At 38.5% G+C, this 20,548-nt stretch overlaps 1 protein-coding gene across 5 annotated transcripts in view; it reads right to left on the bottom strand.

The window, feature by feature from the left end:
• Window positions 1-20,548, bottom strand: part of Ano6 (anoctamin 6) — a 183,531-nt gene that overhangs the window by 44,351 nt on the left and 118,632 nt on the right. For all 5 annotated transcript variants that reach the window (XM_063254601.1, XM_063254599.1, XM_063254600.1 and 2 more), the window contains 6 exons: window positions 19,929-20,216; window positions 19,442-19,555; window positions 17,393-17,508; window positions 10,892-11,026; window positions 5,772-5,877; window positions 1,458-1,518 (listed from right to left, as the gene is read on the bottom strand). In XM_063254601.1, the coding sequence (XP_063110671.1) occupies window positions 1,458-1,518; window positions 5,772-5,877; window positions 10,892-11,026; window positions 17,393-17,508; window positions 19,442-19,555; window positions 19,929-20,216 (820 nt within the window). The remainder of the gene's footprint in view (window positions 1-1,457; window positions 1,519-5,771; window positions 5,878-10,891; window positions 11,027-17,392; window positions 17,509-19,441; window positions 19,556-19,928; window positions 20,217-20,548) is intronic.

Below are 20,548 nucleotides of genomic sequence, written 5' to 3'. Positions count from 1 at the left end.
AATATTTTAATGACACTGTCACTTATCAAGTAAGTCTGCCAGCTTTACAGTTCCCTTTATCCAGGAATGGCATCTCTAAAGTGTCCAGTCACTGGATTTTGTCTGCTCACTGATCCATTTGGTGACCATTCCACAAGAGGCAGACTGCTGAAGATACCTGGCAGTGAGCCTTTCTACAAGTTGCATGGATTGATGTTTCTTCTTTTTAAGAAACTTGAGTCAGTTCTTTCTCCCACTTTTCTTTAACCTGAACTCTATTATACCTTTCTGTACAGGACAAAAGGGGAAATATGTTCATCTCTGAAAAGGTGAATTTTTCTTCTATGGTTAGAATATTTACAGTGATTAAACACTTAAGAGTCTACATGTAAAGAAAATAATTGCATAATTAAATTAACAATCCTATACAAAATCAAAAACATAAACATAGTATTCAGGTTCCTACACAGGACTTACGTTCTTTAGGATTGTATTTGTTTACTATACAGAATTTGTGTTATAAACGACATACTTAGGATGCTGTCATTCATACAGAAGTGTAAAAAAGAAGAAAGCTCTCCTAATATCCCTGCATAGTTACTTCTTCCCCATCCTTACTCCCACAAGTTAGACGGGATCACAGCTACAGGGACAGTTAAAAATATAGGCCCAAAAATCTGAAATGCTTCAAACTCTGAAAATTTTGAGTGCTGATATAATATACTCGAAATACTTCAGATATTGGAGCATTTTAGATTTTAGATTTTTGGATTATGGATGCTCAACTGGTAATCTATACAAATATTCCAAAATATGAAAAGACTGAAACATTTTCAGTCCAAAGCACTACAGGTAAGGTATACTTTATGCGTAATAACTTCCAAAGAACGAATCACACTCCTGAACCCAAGCACTCTGGTGGTCCTCCATCCTTCATCTCATACTGATGCTGGCTTGGCCGTATGATCTGCTTTGGTTGATGTCACATTAGCTACCGTGATGCAACTATATGTTTAAAAATGCCTTTGCCTTAGGGCCTGTCATGTCCTGTTTCTCTCTGGAACCCTGAATCCATGCACGCTAGTCTATTTTTGCGACCTGTGGAGCAGAGAAGATGCTTTTCAGTTGAGCCTCACAGACCAATCCAAGCTTCTAGCTGTCAGTTCATGTACCCTAGTGGAGCCCCAGCTCACTATAGAGATCACTGAGCCACTCCATGCTGGAAAAACCTTTCAGCTGACCCACAGAATCGTGGAAACAGTAAAATGAGCAACAGGGTTTAATAATGTTTTAAGCCACTACCATTTGAAGGTATACTTTGAAAGCTGTAAAAGCTAAATGATATAATGGCCTCGAAATCATAAATGAAGCAAGCTCTAGTGAAACTTAGGTAACACAAGGTCTTACAAATGGGTTGTTTGAGGGTCTGTATAAAACTGCAATACTATTAAATTGAATGTATAAAAACGAAAACTTACCCCATATTCCCATAAATACCGCAAAGACTAGAGTTCCAAAACTGTCAAAGATGCACAATTTCTGGAAAATAATAACATGTAAACGAATCAAGTTCTTCACTCATCAGACTTAATTAAATATGCAATGTCTTATATATGCAGCCTGTTTCTTTCAAAGGTAACACCTAGTTTAACAATTATTATATGTATATAAACTTACAGGTAGAATTTCTTATTGTTTGAAAAGCAAGCAGCCTTTGCTGTGTTAACCAAATGCATCTTCCAATGGAATCTTCATAGCTTGATAAAGAAAACAGGTGCATCTATTAAGATCGCACTCTGTTTAAAGCCTTTCAGGACCGAGAAATGGCCCCTCTATGAGCTGTCAGATGAATGTAGGGAATACAGTGGCTGTAATAACAGAAGGGCTGGTAAGCAACTTTTAGATTTATGATCTGCATCTTATCGTCACTTTACCCTTCTCAAAGGAGCAAGTTCTAGAATTCCTACTTTTCTTATTAAAAGAAGTACAGAGCCATGTTTATGTGGAGATGGCTCTCCTCCAGAAGAGCCCAGTTTCCTCAAACCCAAGGGTGGCTTTTATCTTGTGGCCAGCAGATGCTTTTGTTGGCATTAAGGACACACAAGTGCTTTCTTTAACATTACAACCATCACAACTGATAAATTACACAGGCATTTTATATACAGCCCGAGAAGGGCCTATTCTTTGGTTCTGTTAAGACCAGCTTCTTTTGTGGTGTGTGTACATGTCTAATAAAGCTTTATTTATTGGCCTTGCAATTTAAATTTCATGAAATTTTCATTTGTCATAAAAATATTATTTTTACTTTATGGGGAAAAAAAGCCAAAATTTCATGACAATAATAGGAGAATACTATGTTTTGGTTTCTTTGCTAGTACTGGTACATAAACAGCCCATGCCCATCTATGACTTTTGGGGAGATCTTTCAATTGGTTGCAAACCTTTTAATCAACAAGTGTTTTTACACTTCTTAAAACTAAAGACAAAAGCAAAAGTCGCAAACATGTCTACTTTATGGAAGATCATATGCAACGTAAAGATGCGGATTGGGTAGAAGCAGCAGCTAAGGGTGAAAAAAGCAAACTTTACAGATGCTAAAGAAAAGTCAGGCTGCTTTGTTTAAGGTAAGTTTTTGGGTTGTCCTTTATACTCATATAGAGCGGGTAAACTGGTATCTATAGAAAAACACTAGTCAAGTTATCTTTATTCAAAAGGAAAAGTCTACTCATCTTCTTTTCCATCTGGTTTCCAAAGCATGTAAATGTCCCCTTGATCATTCACATTTATCTTGACCAGAGAGCATGATCCTAAATTGCTTCATTCAACTATTCTTTTACAAAATCCAGCTCAAGGAAGGCGGAATTCATAAATGCATGACTGCTCTAGGGGAAGAATGCTCTCCACCCACTCCCTAGTCTTGGGATTCTATAAAGCACATACTTCAAATTTTTTAGTTTTGATTCTTATAGAATCATCTTCTCCAAGTCGTCTTTTAACGTGGTGCTTTCACCTTTATTTTAAATTATAAGAAAAATCCTATGAAAAACAGCTCTTGCATCTTATAAATTAAAGATCTCCTCTGATGTCATTCCTATTTTAGGAATGAGGGCAACCCTGCAACCCTTTCTCTCTCTGATATCTCCCTATTTGCCCTGACACTTCTGCACACCCACTCTGGAAATAAAATTACTGTGTGTGAAACCTCAGCTCTACTCTTTGGGAAATTCAATGGAAATGTACCTGTCTGGGGCAGAGAGAAAAACAAGTGCTGAGGAACAGTAAATGGACGATGACTGCCAAGATCACCCTGGCTGCACAGCTCGAGGTGAGTGACAGGCTTTGCACTCGTAGGAGAGGCAGTGAGGCCTGGATGAGATTGAAATTCTTGCAACATGTGTAAGAATCAAGAAGCCAGAGTAAGATGTTTCACTTCTCTGCTCTGTGTCCCACGAGAGCCCTAGAGGAAGGGAAAGAAGGGAAGCAAGCAAGCAAGAGGCTTTCTGAAGGAAGCCCCTTGGCCTGTTTGGCCAAACAGCAACAGAGGGGAGGGCAGGGCAGCAGGGGAAGAGCAGCCCTGAGTCAGGATACTGTCTGAGTCACACGGAGCAGGGGAAACAGAGGATGCTGCAAGTGAAGGCATGATGACTCTGTGGTATGCTGCCTTTCTTCAAAGGAATAAAAAAATTTGTAACAATGTACTTCTAAGAGCAAAACATTAGAATTTGCTGTTTTCCTTTTATCATGCTAGTTACAAAGCTAAAATCCTTTTTCAATGTGAAATCACAGTAAAAAGCTTCTCTCCTATTGTTTGCATAGTGTTTCTTTATTTCCTTGGTCCTGACTTTATATTACTATTTGTAGTTTGATTAATCCTTCTAGTATACATATGAATTAGTAGTTACTCTGTCTCTTTCAAAAAGAAAGAGGTACAAATTACATAAAAAAATGTATGAACAAAGAACGGAATAAATGAATTAACCAACAAACTATAAAGCTAGAAAATGTGCCCCCTCTTGAACTTTCTTTTCCATTTCATCCTTTCTTCCATATTCTTTTATATGTCTCCTCCCTTTGTAAATCACACTGGCAAGATTTAAGAGAGCTTTCGAAACTGGACTAAAACCAAGGACTCATTAGTTTCCAAAATAATGGGAAGAATTTAAAGAGAGACATGTGAAAATCATACGCTAAGGACGGAGCAGAAGAAATGAGAGAACAGCTGTGGTGAGAAGTGTGAGGGAGAACTGCTCAAGGGATGTGAACTTACACTTCTGTTTTTTCAGAATGCAATCTGACTCTCGTATTACTGTCATTGTCATTTGCCTTAAGTTCAGGGCCTCCAGATGTGCAACTAGTGACCTTCACTCTGAGCCAACACTACTGGAAAGCAGCTTTCTTTTTACCATTTTTAAGTCTTTTACTTTATGAAATCTAGTAGAGATATTTGTAGTTGTAGGGCAGGGAGTCAGTCTATTTTAATTCAAAAATAGAAGAAAAAAAAAAAAGCCCAAAATCAAAGTATTGACAATGCCCTGCAATCATCTTCATTAAGTGGTGAAACGTTTTCAAAGGTAAATCTGGATTTGGGAGCTAAGTGTCTGGATTTGGTAGCACTGTCAGCTGTTAAGGAACCCAGCAATGGCAAGAAATGAAGATTTACTGCCAATATTTTGCCAGTTGCCAGTAGCTGACCTTAAAAAGAGTATTAATCTCTCAAATCTTCAGTGTCTTAATCTATAAAATGCAAATATTCTATTTTACCTATCTCACAGGATTGATACATGTATCAAAGGCAGTAACATCAGTACAGGAACTCTGTAAAGTATAAAATATATGCTGGGCATGGTGGCTCATGCATATAATTCCAGCACTCGGGAGGCTGAGGTGGGAGGATCGTTGCGAGTTCGAGACCAGCGTGGGCTACAAAGTGAGCTCAAAGCCAGCCTGAACTGCATAGCGAGACCTCACCTCAAAAAAAAAAGACAAAAAAAAAAAAAGTATAAAATATATAATCTTGCTGGCATCAGTTTATATGTAGATCAGACTGCTCTAGACTCAATGTTAATTGCTAATTTCTCAAGGTAGGACAAGGGTCTCACAATGAGAGGAAAGAGAACGTCAGAGTTGTCAGGAAGATGCCCTGAAGCAAGCTGACCACCGGCCTTCACCACTCTGGAATTTCCAGCCTGCTGTTTAGTAAGCTCCTTCTGATCTCAATTCCTGTAATAAACCTCCTGGTTTTACAAGCTGGATATATAAGGGGAGCTAAATGTGTTTTCTGAGAATGTTTTGAGACAAGCACTTTTTCTTACTTATATCCAAACTATACCTGTATTTATACATGTAGTCAAAAATCTGACCAACAAGGTCTTTGAAAATTCAAGCATAGTTTCAGCATACTTTGAATGACAAACACAAATTTCACAAGTACAATTTTCCTAAGTACAAATTTTAGATTTCCATTCACTTGAATTAAAGAAAATACTTATAGTAATGAATCTAATTAAAAGTATTCATAAAATAAGCAGGGTATGAGACTTTGTTCTGATTACCTGAAATATTGTTTCGATTCCACCATATCCTTACTGACTCTCTACGAGAGTTTAGATAAGGCTCTTAATCCCTATTATTTATAAAACAGGAATAAACACAGACTGCCTGTAAGTTTAGTTGAAAAATACCTTCCCAAATTCCACAGAAGAAAAAGATATAATTTCTGTGTTATACTTAAGTGATTGTTAGAACTGAAAACATTTCATTTATGTGTAAATATTTAGGATCACAAAAATTACCTTTGAGGACTCGCAGGTAATATTGAGTCTCCAGAATGGACAAAGCTTATCACACTGAGGACACATTATGATATTGCCACCAATATCAGGATTACAAACTTCTTTGCTAAAGAGAAGTAAAAACGTAAAAATTTTAATGAAAAGAACTTCTTAGAACAGCATAAAATCTAATGTCCATTCATAAGAAACTAAACCATATTTTTATAAAACTAGCAAAAGAAAACTGCATTAGCCTGATAAAAGTTTGCTACATAAAATCTATAAAAATCATATATAATAGTAAATGTTGAAAATATTTCTTCTAGCTAGGAATATGACAAACGGCACTATTCTCAGCACTGCTTTTTAGTTGGAGGCCCCTCCCAGCACAATAAATAAAACCATGCAAATTAGAAAGAAAAAAAATTTTTGTGTGGCATTCAGGATTGATCCCAGGGTATTTGCACTACACTACATTCCCAGCCCTTTTAAAATATTTTTTATATTGAGACAGAGTCTCACTAAGTCACTATGTGGTCCAGGGTGAGTTTGAGCTTGCAATTCTCCTGCTTCAGCCTCCCAGAGTAATGGAATTACATGTATGAATCACCACACCTGGGTAAGAAAACTTTAATTACTAATAGATTATATGATTGTCTCTGTAGAACACTCAAGGAAATTTAATAATTATTAGAATTAATGTGCTTAGTAGTTTGCTGAACACCAAATCAATATACAAAATATATTCAGACACAGAAAAAGGAAATGTGTCTTTATGCACCTGCCATAATTAGGAAATAATTTTAAAATGCTATTTTCTATAGCTTAAAAAGTTCAGGGATAAATTCAGTTCAAGAGGTCTTCAGATTTATACGACAAAAATTTAAAACTGTTCAAAAGACAGTGAAGGCCTTATACTATTTATAATTTGGAAGACTCAATAAAGACATCCTATCTCTTCCACGTGAGTTATAAATTTACAGAGGAACAAAAGCTTACAACAGTCAAAAAGTCCTAAAGTAGTGGCATAGGTTAAGAAAAACAACCAACAGAACAGAATAAACATCCCTGCCTGCATAGAAATCGACTTGGGGCTAAACTGGTGCAGCAAATCACTAAGCTGAGCACTGACATTTCAATGAGAGAATACCCGTCTGAAAAAACATGAGATTAAACATCCTATCACACACAAACCAATCCTAGGTGGAAAATGAGAATGCCAAGAGTGCCAACTCATTAGCAACAGACAGGATGGCTACTGACCTTAGGATAAGGAGAAATTTCATAAATATGAAACCACAAAGCATAAGCCATAAAGGAAAATACTGACATAGTTAAGATTTTTTGAAAGAATGTCATATAATCCCAGCACTTGCAAGGCTGAGGCAGGAGGATAGCAAATTTGAGTCCAGGCTATGCAATTTAGCAACTTAGTGAGGCTCTGTATCAAAATAAAAAATAAAAAAGGACAAGGAATGTAGCTCAGTGCAAAGGTCCTGAGTTCAATCCCAATACTAATCCCAGGGAAGAAACCAAACAAAAAACAGCAGCAGAAAAAAACAGAGAATAAAGGTAACTACAAACCCCAAGGAGAAGGAAAAATCTGATTTCCATATTTACTATCTTATAATGTTTAAAATGCTAAATTCTCAACATAAAAACTACAAGAAATGGAAGAGTTTGGCCCTAAACCAGAGAGAACCAAGCAGTCAATAAAGACTGAGTGGAAATGTAGAAGAGCCAAGATAATTTTTAAAAAGAAGACAAAACTTGGAAGTTTCTAATTTCAAAATTTACTACAAAACAAAGTACAGTAATAATACAGTGTGGCATTTACATAAAGGACTGACTGCTGATAGCTGGAAAAGAACTGAGAATACACTCCCATGCCTAGGGAGACTGAAATTCAGTAAGTATGCCAGAACAATTCAACAGGGGAAAGAAACTTTTCACAGATCAGGTGGGACGTCTGGATATGCACACCAAGACCACAGAGCTGGGCCCCCGCTTCCTACTATTTACAAAATTGAGCTCACACTGAATCACTGATCTAAAATTACTAGACTCTTAGCAGATAAACACGGAAAATCTTCATGACTCTGGATTTCTAATTTATAAATATGATACTAAAAGCACACATAACCAAAGGGGAAAAAAAAACAGGTAAACTAGATGCCATAAACATGAAAATTTACTGTGCATCAAAAGATACACTAAGAAAGTGGGGGAAAAAATTAAGCACTTAAAAGACTGGGAAAGAATATTTTTAATGTATCTGCTGTGGTTTGAATGTGTTTCCTCTGAACCCCCAGTGCTACCTGTGTAACAGTACTGAGTACTGTGAGTACCCTTTCCTTTACTAACGCGACTGCAGAGGAGCTGACAGAGTTTGGCCCTCTGCCTTTTAGATGTGAGGACACAGGATTCCTTCCTGTGTGCAGCCCACACCCAACACCAAACCCTGGTACCTTAATCTTTAACTTCCAGCCTCTGCAACTGTGAGAAATAAATTTCTCTTCCAATCTATGGCACTCGGCTATAGCAGCCCAAGCAGAGTAAGACAATACTCTCCGAGACTGCTGCCCCCAATATGTATAGAATGTTCACAATTCAACAAGAAGATGACACAAATAAAGTAGGAAAGGAGCTAAATAAGTATCTTTCCAAAGAAGCTATGCTAACGACGGTACACAAAAAGGTGTTTGACATCACTGACGAGAAAAATAAAAATCAGCAATGGACCACTTCACACCAATGAGGATGATTAATATTAAAAAACAAAAACCATACTGATTGGAATGTGGCGAAACTGGAATCCTCACACATGGTTGATAGCAAGGTAAAACGGTGCAGTTCCTTTGGAAAACATTTGGGTAGTTCCTCAAAACACATTAAGCACAGGATATCATGGAGTAATATCCATTTTTTATTATAGTTTCAAGAGATCTGAAACCATGTGTCTCCATAAAAACTTATCAATGAACAGTCCCAAGAGAATTATTCATAATACCAAAGCATGTTAGCAACCCCACTGTCCACTGATGCACAGGTAGACAGCATGACATAGCTATATAGTACAATATTATTTGGCTGCAAAAGGAATGAAACACTGGTAAATGCTACAACACGGACAAACCTTGAAACAATATGCTACGCAGAAGTCACTGAAGACCACATACTGCTATAGTTCCACTTTCACGAAATGCACAAAATAGACAAATCCACAGAAATGCAATGCAGATTAGTGGTTGCCAAGGGCTAAGGGAAAAGGGGTTAGGACAAGAGGACTGCTAATGGGCAGTGGTTTCTTTTGAAATGTTCTAAAACTAGGGAGATGAAATATTCTATAATTAGGTGGTGATGATGGCTGCAAAAGTCTGTGAGTACACTTACAGTGTACGGAACTTCATAGTTTAGATAGGCACATGTATACTACATGATTTATATCTCAATAAATCTTTTTTAAAAAAGGATATAAACCTTAGGCATTCTTTAGAGAAAGAAATACCTGTAGTATTTTCCACTTATACACGTATATACATGTTTTCAAAGCCACACAAAATTTAATATATTTTTAAGAGAATTACAAAGGAATTTAAATAAAAAATGTAGTACAGTAAATCTTTCTGAAGTAGAAAAGGAGACCTCCACCTCTTCCCCGTCCCTTTATCGCCTGGAGACTGAGCCCAGAGCTTGCACATGCAGTGCTCCTGTCTCAGCCTCCCAGAGTATTGGGATTATAAGCATGTGCCACCATATCTGATTTAGTTTTCTTAAACTCGGTGATAGGTCATTATTCCTTACATGTTTAAAATATTGTCTATTGCTGAGAATCTACTAAGTATAGAGCAGAACTGAAAATATTTAAAATTCATGTCTTCTAAACATTTTAAAGCTATTTAATAATTAAAGCCAAACCGTTTTGATCACAGGGAGTAAAAATCCCCAACCCCCTCCCTCCATTTGCTGTAAACTAATCCGTGTGAAATGGCAGGAACTATGTGCCATGTGGCTATCATGGTGATTTCGTAAAATGAGTTGTAATAAGAACAACCACTTGAGATCCTTATAAAAATGTAAATTTTTCACTCTGACAATTTATTTTTCAGATGCCTTTGTTGTTGTTTTAATCTGGGATGGTACAGAAAAAAATGAAGATGCTGAAGAGAAATTCGGGGAAAAGGTGTCAACATTAAGCCTTTGGCTCAAAACTCATTTTCAGAGAAAAGGGTAAAGTACTTCAAAAGCCATCTGCGGCTTTTCAGTCAAAAAATAATGGCACAAAAGGTTCAGAATCTTCTGCTAAATGGGATGGGGAATTGTGCCTGTGCGTCAGGGCTGCTGTGGAAATATGCTGCCTCAGATGCCAGAATGATATACACAGGGCTGGAAAATTTTGGTCATCGAGTAATTGCTGGTGCCCCAAAAGTTTTATCTGGCTGTCACATCTGGGAAGAGGCCAGACGATCAAGAGAGAACTGTCTGGTGCATTGCTACAAGCCTTCTGCAGGGGAAGACAACCAAAAGCAGGGCAATGATAGAGCGATTCAGAACATGACGGTGAACTCGGAGCGCACTGGCAAGCAGGGACCTCCCTTTAGATGGTGCAGCTGGGCTCTGAAGTCTAGCGTGAAACATAAATCAGCTGTCATTTATTTTTCCTCTGACATTGCACTGAATAATATTTTAAGAGCAAAGAAACAAAGCAATGACTGGTTATTTGCGTTGTTAAACACACAGTCTTAATACAGATTGGGAAGCCGTTGCTGAAAACTAAAAATGCCAGCTTTGCCAGTTTTCCCATTGAAACTCTGAGCTGCTCTTTGGCCACATCTGCAGAGCTGACGGGAGCATTCCTCTGGGGCCAGAAGTTCAAGGGCAGTCCTCCACCAGGCCTTTCTTTTACAAAGAGAGTATTGTCTTAAAATATTGGGAGCGCTACCTAGGGGTAATATTCCTGTCAGAGGCCAGTTGGATTATCTGAGAAGAAATTTTTTCTGTTTCGCTTGGTTATTATACCAAAGGATGTATCATCCAGACAATGAATGCTTTTTTTTTTTTTACCAGAACAGTCTAAAACCCTGAAAATAATTTTATGTCTAACCATCTTTTCAGTGTGACAAGGATTAAACTGAGGTTACCTCCATGTACAGTTCTCTTGACTGAAATATCCGTAGAGAAAGCAGGCCACCCCCACTACAGCTGCCAGGAGGAGCATCTGTGTGTAATAGCCCAGCCAAGCAAAATAGATTCCGATCTTCTCTCCGTAATATTTCCTGAAGAAAGACAAATTAGTTTTAGAAGACCCAGATAAGTCACTCAGCACCTTCACCCTAATATTTTTTGTAATTTTAAATAAAGGAGGTTTCACATCAACTTCTAACTCAACTCACCCGTAAGACATATCCATCTTCAAAACAGACCCTGGAGTCTATGACCCAAAAAGGTTTACTACATACTACACAAGTACTGATAATTATCACTGACTTGCAAGTCGAAGCAAAGTAAATTTAGAAGAGAGTAAGAGGGAAAAATGCTGAATATGAAGCAAATAGTGTATCATCATCATTCTTTATAAATGCTGGCATTGTTTTACACACTGTCCAAAAGATTTTTAATATGCATGAAACTCATGGACAATCTGCTCAGTAATCTGGCTTCATATACTTAGGAACTTTTTTTGGAGGCAATATAAATCACAAACTATAGCAAGAAAATGACTGATGATAATACCATTGCCTCCCTAGTTCATGGGGGACACATTCCATGGATCCCCCAGTAAATGTCTGAAACCTCGAATCCTATATATGCTAATGCTTTGTTCCATATACATATGCACACACGCATGATAAAGTCTGATTTATAAATAGGCACAGTAAGAGATAACAAATAAGATACAACAATTACAACACTGTGCTGTTATAACTGTTATGTGAATATGGTCTCTCTCAAAGTATCTCTTACTGTATTCATCCTTCCTTCTGTGGAACACAGGTAACTGACACCATCGAAAATGAAATGTGGGGGGCTGGGGATTTAGCTCAGCGGCATAAGCATCTGCCTTGCAAGCAGGCGGTCGTGAGTTCAGTCCCCGGTACCGATAAAAATGAAAAAGACAAAAAAGACAAAAAAAAAAAAAAAAAAAGAAAAAGAAATGTGGATAAGGAGGGGTACCACACTAAACTGTAGCAGAATATCTCTCTGACCAAAATTTTATAAAACTTGTGAGAACGGGGGACGGGAGGATGGATATGAACACCATCTATTCACTAATATCTGGCACTTCTGTGTTTTTTCCAGGCATTAAAAATGGATTCAGGGTGTACTCTGGGTGAGATCAGAAAAGAACAGGGAGAGCTAGAGGCAGTGCTGGAATTGTCCCTGGAGGGAGGCAGACTGCATCAGCAGAAAGAAAGGTTTAGGGATGAGGAGAAAAGAGGAAGTGACTGTACAGGTGACTCTTTCTACAGTCTCCTGACTTGATTCTGTTCCCGGTGTAGGCTGTGGTGTGTGGAACCTGTAGATTTCCTTGGCTCTGAGGCCAGCAGGAGACTCTGGGCTCTGTACAGAGCTGGGCTGAATTCCTTAGGCTTTACCTAGTGGCAACTTAGCTCTGAGAACAAGCTGGAGTCCTGGCAGACCAGTACCACAGGCCCAGCTGAAGCACTGGTGTTGGTAGGGTACGTGGCAGTCTGCCCCAGGCAGCATGATTGTTGGGTGACATTATTAGCCAAAACGAAAATTATACTGTAGCAATATGCTCCATTTTAGTACGGTGAAGAGTCAAGTATATCAAAATACAAATGTCATTTTAATTTTCTATTTAAGTAGGTTAACATAGTCCTTTATATTCGAGGGCAGCAAACTGATGGACTGCGACACTGGGCTGAAGGCCACGTTGACAAGGAAGGAGAAGGGTGGGACTGATGAGATTAGAAAACAGGAGGAACAAAGTCGATTTTCCTGCGACTGAGCTTTGTTGTTTGGCTTAGCGATGGCAGACAAATGATAGGCTCTGGACAGTGCCTTGGAGAGAAAAGCCTGGCTGTGCGTGTGGGATGTCTCAACATGTTTTCTGTTACACTTTCTGCAATGCGTTATTACTATGACATAGTTACTGGTTTACGTGTGTCACCTAAGGGTGCTTATGTTAGAAGTCATGCCTGTTAGAGTCACTGTAGGCAAGGCTGGCAATGTTTTCCAAATATTAAATGGAAACCTGTCTCCTGGGTCTCAGAAGCTGAGAATAATGAGGATCCCTTCAAATGGGACAGTCACTGATTGTCTCTGTCAAAAATGAAAACTCAACATCAATCTTATAAAATCAGCTTCGGTTTACCAAAATTACAGGTATATGCTCATGTGTGAAAAAGTCTAGTCCTGTATCTCCTGTTGCCCCAAAAAATCAACTCTCAGAGCTGAGTCTTTGAGGGTTATGTCCATTTTGCTAATAAAGTGCTACTTACTGATTTCTCAGTTTTATAGATTACCACTGACTTTCTAGTCTGGAAAATGAAGATTAACCTCTCTTCCAACCTCCTTGCCTCATCATTCATCCATGCCTGTTTGCATCCTTTCTGCAGTTACATTATAATTTTTGGTGAGATCAATACTCTTGTTTTACATTATTATAATTCACTATTCACAGCTGAATCAAGCCATCACTATAATTACTTTTTTCCTCCTACTCAATAATTTGCTTCACTAGTAACCCTGTAAGCACCCAGGCTTTTGACTTTGATCTGTGGTTCCCAAGAATTACCAAAAGGGAAATAAACTCTTCAAGTTAACAACTGTCTTGATGGTTCACTGCTTAGTGTTCTGTGTGGTTATTAACAAATTCAACCCCACACTCTCCCCTGCTGGGTAATTTCCTCAGAATGTTTGTTATGGTTTGTGTTTAAATGTCCCCCCAAAGCCTTATGTGGTCATGGCAGGTGGGCCTTTCAAGGCAGCTGAGTCTAGAGTTTGTGATTGGTTCGTTGTCTAGCACAGGGATTGGTGCTGTGAGTGTTGCACCTGCCCAAAGGCAGGTAGCTGGCATACAACATAAGGGAAGAAGGAGATATGCTTTTCCCTCTGGCTCTGGTCATTCCTGGTGTTTATCACAAACACTATTAATGGTTGACCCTCAGCCATGCCACTCTGCCTGGGAGCCAGCTGATTGTGGACTGAAACTTTTACAACCTGTTAACTAAATAAACCTTTCCTTTTTACAATTTTGGGTGTCAGGTATTTTGTCTCAGCAATAAGAGAAAAGTACTAAGACAGTGTTCAACTTTTGGAAGTCATCTATCAATTTCAACCCCTTGAATAAATCCCTCCAGGCATCTTTCAAGCTCATTTTCTTTGTTGGGAGTTTTTCTATCATATTTTTAATTTCTATGAGCTACATTTTGCTCTCACAGTGATGCTTATATAGTCTCTTAGTCTTGTCTTATGGGCATACCTTCTTTTCTCTCATAGTGTAAACGGGAATTTGGAGGAAAAATTTCCTTTCTTTATCTGTATAAAGTCTATTTCCTATAGGTTGTGCTTTCCAATTTTTTTGTTTCACTTTTTGAGAAGGAGTTTGCCTCCCTTTTGATAGTCCTGGAAAGTCAACAGCCTGAATGTTTACAAGGTTACTAGTGAAGCAGTATGGGGAAGAATACATGGACCAGGGAGAAAGAATAGTTAAATATGCTCCCTTACCAAAATATACTTAAAACAGTAGGAGAATTGTTTTTCTTCTACTGAGTAAGATGTACCACCCTGCCAACAGACGATACAAATTTAAAACAAAAGGAGATTAATAAAATGAAAACTTCATACCAACGTCAACCTTAAATAGCCAGCCCTTCACATGCAAGGGTTCTGCTTCCATGGACTGAACCAACTACTAACTGAAAATATGGCTGAAAACCAGCCTCTCTATAGTGAATATGCACAGGCTTTTTTCTTGTCATTAGTCCCTAAACCACTATTAACACAGCATTTTTATTACATTAGATATTATAAATAACTTAGAGATGACTTAAAGTATATGGACATATACACACAGGCTACATACAAATATTGTACCATTTTATACAGGGAATCTGTGGACTTCATTTTTCTTAGAGGGTCTGGAACCAGTCCCCACGGTACCAGGGATAATTGACTGTATTTACAAATGTACAAACATCTTCATTTAAAACTTTACTGTATAGGATAAATGGGGTTAATAAGGTATCTCTTTGGGACTTTAATTCAGCTAATAAATGAAGGAGGAGGGAATTAAGAGTATGATCATGGCTGGGGATTTAGCTTAGCAGCATAAGCGCCTGCCTTGCAAGTGCGTGGTCATGAGTTCGATCCCTGGCACCAAAAAAAAAAAAAAAAAAGAGTATGATCAAATGAAATAATGAACTGAAATCCCTATGAAATAATAAAGCAAGAATTATTAAGGGCTACTAGATCACAGAAAAAGATGACTGGATATAATGATCCTTTTGATAAGAGGATCTAACTCCATGTATCAAGTATTTTGCACAAAGTAGATAAAATTCCTATATGAGGATCACATCCCTTAACTAAGGCAAACAAACAGAACAGAGGAACATGCTTAGCAATATCAGCAATACCATGGGGGAAGTAAAATTGTAATGCAAGGAATAAAACTAGACATAAAGAATTATTGCAAAAACTGGATGGAAAACAAAAAACCAAAGAACAAAAGATTACAGAGAAAATATAAACTGTAACATTCAGACTCTGGATCTTGATTTGAACTAAAAAACTACGAATACTTTTTGAGAAAATTAAGGAAATCTGAATACTGATTATTTGATGAAGTTAGGGAGTTATTACTTTATCTCAAAGAGTATTCTGGTTATGTTTAAAATATTTAGAGCGAGATGTGGTGGTGCACCCCTATAATCCCAGCACTCAGGAAGTTTAGGCAGAAGAACTGCCCAGATTTGAAGCCAACCTGGGCTACAAAGTGAGTTCAAGGTCAGCCTGAACTACACAGCAAGACCCTGCCTCAAAAACCAAAACAAAGCTGGGGATTTAGCGCAGAGGCATAAGCACCTGCCTGGCAAGCACAGGGTCGTGAGTTCAATCCCTGGTACCAAAACAAACAAACAAACAAACAAACAAAAACCCTAATATATTTAGAAATAGATGTTAATGAAATGATATTTGGGATTTGCTTCAAGATGATCCAGTGGAGGGAGAAGGAAGGAGGTAGAGATAAAGATGAAACACAAAGGGCTGGGTGTAGCATGTTTTGGAGCGGGGTGATCATCCACTCAGGCTTGCCACATTATTCTACTTTTGTGTATTTCCTAAAATAAAACCTAAGACAAACTATTCAAGTGTTTTAAAAACTCTCACTGTAAAGGTAAGGCATGTTCCCAAGCAGAACACCTGCAGGGGTGCTGAAAATTCAAAGAGAAGGCATTTGGCTATGGACAGACCTGAGGATAACCTGATTTTCCTCTCCCTTACTCTCCCCATCCAGTTCATAATCAATTCCGTCAACTGTATTCCCCAAATACACTCCCAATCTGCTCTCACCATCTCTCACCTGCCTCACACTTACAGACTCTACTTTGTCTCCCTGTGAGCCATTTTCTCCATCTTGCAAAATGTGAGACAGAATTAAAATATCATGATTGCTTTTTACTACACAGTCTAACCTTTTCTCCAGCTACCCCTCTAATTTTGTGTGTCACCATTCTCTTGTTAGCCTGGATTCTCCCATTTCCTTGATCTTTTGTCAAATGCATCTATGTTTTAAATGTATGAATGTATAAGCTACCTCTATCTCTGGAAAGGACTTCCTCCAAATCCTTAAAATACTAGATCCTTTTCACTATCCAGGTCTCATCTACTCAAAGACAATTGTTCTTAACAACCTCCCATGTCATCATTCTGTTATTTTATTCCAGTTAAGGAGTATTCTATTCATTAATTTGTTATCTGCTCATCTGCATTTCCTTAGTCTCTTTCTCCAGCAGCAAGGATCCTCCACCATGCCCAAACAGCATAATCTTTTGGACAGTAGCCAGCATTGGTGCATTGCGAAGACAAACCCTGAGCTAATCATTTTTCTTGTGATATACAATGACATAGTTTTAATAGCAGATTCAAGAAAAGAATGAAAACTTAGAGGTCTTACTTTGCAATATAAGCTAAATCTAACATTTACTCTTCTAAAATAATTTGGCAGGTCTTTGTTCTCAGTTCCTAAAAGGAACCTCTAAGCCCTTAGAATCTTCTGAGAGATGGGAGTATTTTTTCATTCGTGGTGGGCCCAGCAGACTACCACGTGAGGGCTTATACCCATGAGTTGAGTCTGATGGGTCCTAGTTTGTGCTAATCATATGACTCAGGCTGGGACCAGCTATGACAGACCAATCACTTGATTATAGTCCGAATTATGAGCCATGTGACACTGGATGGACCTGCAAGGACACGAAGGGCCCAGGGATTGAGACCACAAGGGTAATGATTCAATCAGTCTTGCGTACATAAGCAAGCTTCAATAGAAACCCAGGACAGGACTCAATAAAAACCCAGCTCGGGGTTCTGCATGAACTTCCTGGGTTGGCAATGTCCTTTGGGTAGTGTCACACTCAGATGCCAGAGGGCACTCACTATCCATGACTACTCACCTGATAAGATCCAAGGGCTGCTTTTTGTATATGCTCCGTGGATGAGCCCATTCCCTGTACAGAAGGTATCGTTCATTAGGACAGCTGGGATCCTCTGACGGTTGGCCAAATTTGCACTGAGAAGCAGAGGGAAATATAATCACATTTTCACAAATCTATTTACTAAATACTTTGAAATCACATTCATGAAAATGGGAACCCCACTTGTTGGAAGTAATTGAAATACAACCTTTAGCGATTCTAAACAAGCCTCAATTCAATATCCCTTGAGGACCATTTACAAATGTGGGTAGAGATGAATGCTTGGATGTTACAATCTGGGTACAATGCAGACACTCAGGGGGAGGCCCAGGAATACTTAACACTCCCCAAGTGGGGCAGCTGTAACAATGAAAAATTGGGCCACCCAGGTACCAATGGAGGAACATCTAGGAGCCTGCCACTCTTCTGGACAACAGTGGAACCAATGCCTTTAATCAGTAAGCAGCAGGACAACTCTAAACCCACATTTCTCATTGTTCCTCAGTTCTGTAGGTATTCTGTGACAACACGTAGAAAATAAGCAACAAAGACAACTGATAACATGTTACACATGCAGTTTACCAAAGAAAGAAAACCTCCTGCCTCTTCTTAAATTCACTTGGCCTTTCTCTTGTCTGACGCATTCTCCTTCTTCATGTACTAGAACCAGATCACCACCCAGCCAAACCTCGGCATGAAGCCAGACTTCAACCAACCTTCCTCCCAAATACCATTCAGGTACAACCCTTGGCCTGGGTATGGGATCACTATATTTACAGGCTATACTGGAAAAGACCTGGGAGCAGGCAAATGCCAGCAGAACATTACTGAACTCTGGCATTCAGTATTTGCAAGTATCCCCAAAGTTTATGTTATGCCACTGTTGCTAATTTTGGTGGGGCACAAAAATAAAGCCCTTAGGCTGTTGGCCTGGACAGCCACAATGGACATCTTGGGAAGCTCAGCTTCTTCTCCTCTGCTTCTATTATCCAAATGAATCAAATAGCTGCTTCCTATCCTAGTGCTTCTATATATACATTTCAAGACTGTCTTCACCCACCAATGGATGGAGTATGCAGTAGTAATGATCAACTGCAAGTCCTTTCTTCAGAGTCAGACAAATCAATAATGTATGTGGACAAAGTAACAATGCCATTTAATACAGTACTCCATTTATTTTAATGACCAATGTTATTTAAACAACTTTAGATAAAATGTCTTTGCATTTATGGAGTCTGAGTGATCATATTTTAAAAATCAGATTCCATATAAGATGCTATCAGTTACTGATATGCCCTTGAAGAGTTGCTGAGGTCTCCAAACACAGTCCTTGAAAAATGTCAACAATCTAGGGTGTGCTACTGTGACAAGAACCCTGCCAGGTGCTTTTTTTAAAAAGTCCTGACATACTCCCTGGCAAGTCTAAAAAGAGTACTGGAAGGGGAAAAAAGTCTGTTATAGCCAAATGATAAATGAAAATTTCCAACATGTATTTCTCTTACAAAGAATTCCTATCTTTCTGTTTAATAACAGCATTTGCTAGCAATTATCAAAATAGCTAACACCTACATATATGCCAAGAACTAATATTTGACCCTGATTAATCCTAATGACAGCTCTATGACATACGTACTATTATTACCCTGACTTTATGGGCAGAGAAACTGACAAACAGAACAGGTAAATGACTTTTACAAGGTCATCTAACGAGAAAACAGCAGCGTAGAAGTTTATGCCCCTGAAATCCCTTATGTAGGAGCTGCTAATTGGCATTGCCACAGCCATTAACAGGAGAAAAATTGTTTATTCCTTCATCCACTCCTTTCATCTCAGCATCTTTCTGCCTGAGATACACTAGTGAAAAAAGGGGTCAGGCTCCCTTCTGCCCTGAAGGAGCTTGTTACCTTGGAGTATATTATCTTTATTTTACTAAGGAAGAAGCATGAGATCAGGAAGGCTGGTCCTTCCCTACCGCCACCACCACAGCACACATTAGGCCTCCTGGTTCCTTTCTGCCGTTTGACTTACATCATGGAGAGGGAACGCTGCCTTGTAGATTCCAGAACTTACAAGTCTGTTAATCCCAAATTTGCTCACATTGTTTACCACTTGATACTTGACCCGAGACAAGATGAAGTAAACCTAAAAAGATTCCAAAGGAGAGTATGTGACTTATACAGTAGAACCAACCAATCTAAACATTCTTTATACAGTAACAGGAAATCTGTAGGAATTTTTAATTTTTTTCAGCTTTTAAAACCAAAATCTCTGGGTGTGGTGCTGCAACCCATAATCCTAGCACTTGGAAGGCTGAAGCAGGAGAATCGCCATGAGTTTGCAGTCAGCCTGTGCTATATAGTGCTATATATTTCAAGGCCAGCCTGAAATACAGAGTCTCAAAATGAACAAACAAATAAATACTTATCTACCAAAACATACCAACCAAACCAAACCACTAATATATTCAACAAGTTCCAAATCACTATGACCGAAACTAAATTTAGCTTAGACTTACAATGCGGCTCCTGGTGGCTGGATTGAAGAAGGCGTCTTTATCAACAATGTAAAAATCATTCATTCGGTTCTTTTCAAATGGGGCAGTGAAAAACTCTTGCTCTGGCTTGATGATATTTTCATCCACACTGAGGATTTTAGTGAACCAGTTGAGATGGCTGAAGGCTGAAGACCGGGTTTTTAGATCATTGGGTTTCAAAGGCAATTTGATGTGCATTATCTCAGCGTATGTACATAATACTTCCCAAGGCGCATGTACTTTTACAAAAACAAGCTTATTATCCACGACCTAAATTGGAAGAAAAACATGCATATCAGGAAACCAAACCATCTATTTTCACAATTTTGAGATACGCACATTCTTATGAGCTGTTTTGTTTGTTTAAGGAAAAGAAATATACATTTGCAGAGAACGTCAAAAAGTGGAGCTATAATAAAGATTGACCTGTAGCACTCTGGGATCCTAATGCAAGGGGATTGCAAGTCCAAGCCTAGCCTGGTAACTTAGCAAAACCATATCTTCAAGTAAAAAATAAAAAGGGTGGGAATGTAGCTTAGTGCAAAGGTCTTGGGTCCAATCCTAACTACTGAACAAAATATGCCTTAATCAAGAAAATAATT

Source organism: Cavia porcellus, unplaced genomic scaffold (assembly GCF_034190915.1).
Source record: "Cavia porcellus strain 051 isolate PalLab524CR breed Dunkin Hartley unplaced genomic scaffold, mCavPor4.1 scaffold_8, whole genome shotgun sequence".
Classification (NCBI taxonomy): domain Eukaryota; kingdom Metazoa; phylum Chordata; class Mammalia; order Rodentia; family Caviidae; genus Cavia; species Cavia porcellus.
Note: the sequence above shows the minus strand (reverse complement) of the source record. Positions and strands in the feature narration are given on the sequence as shown.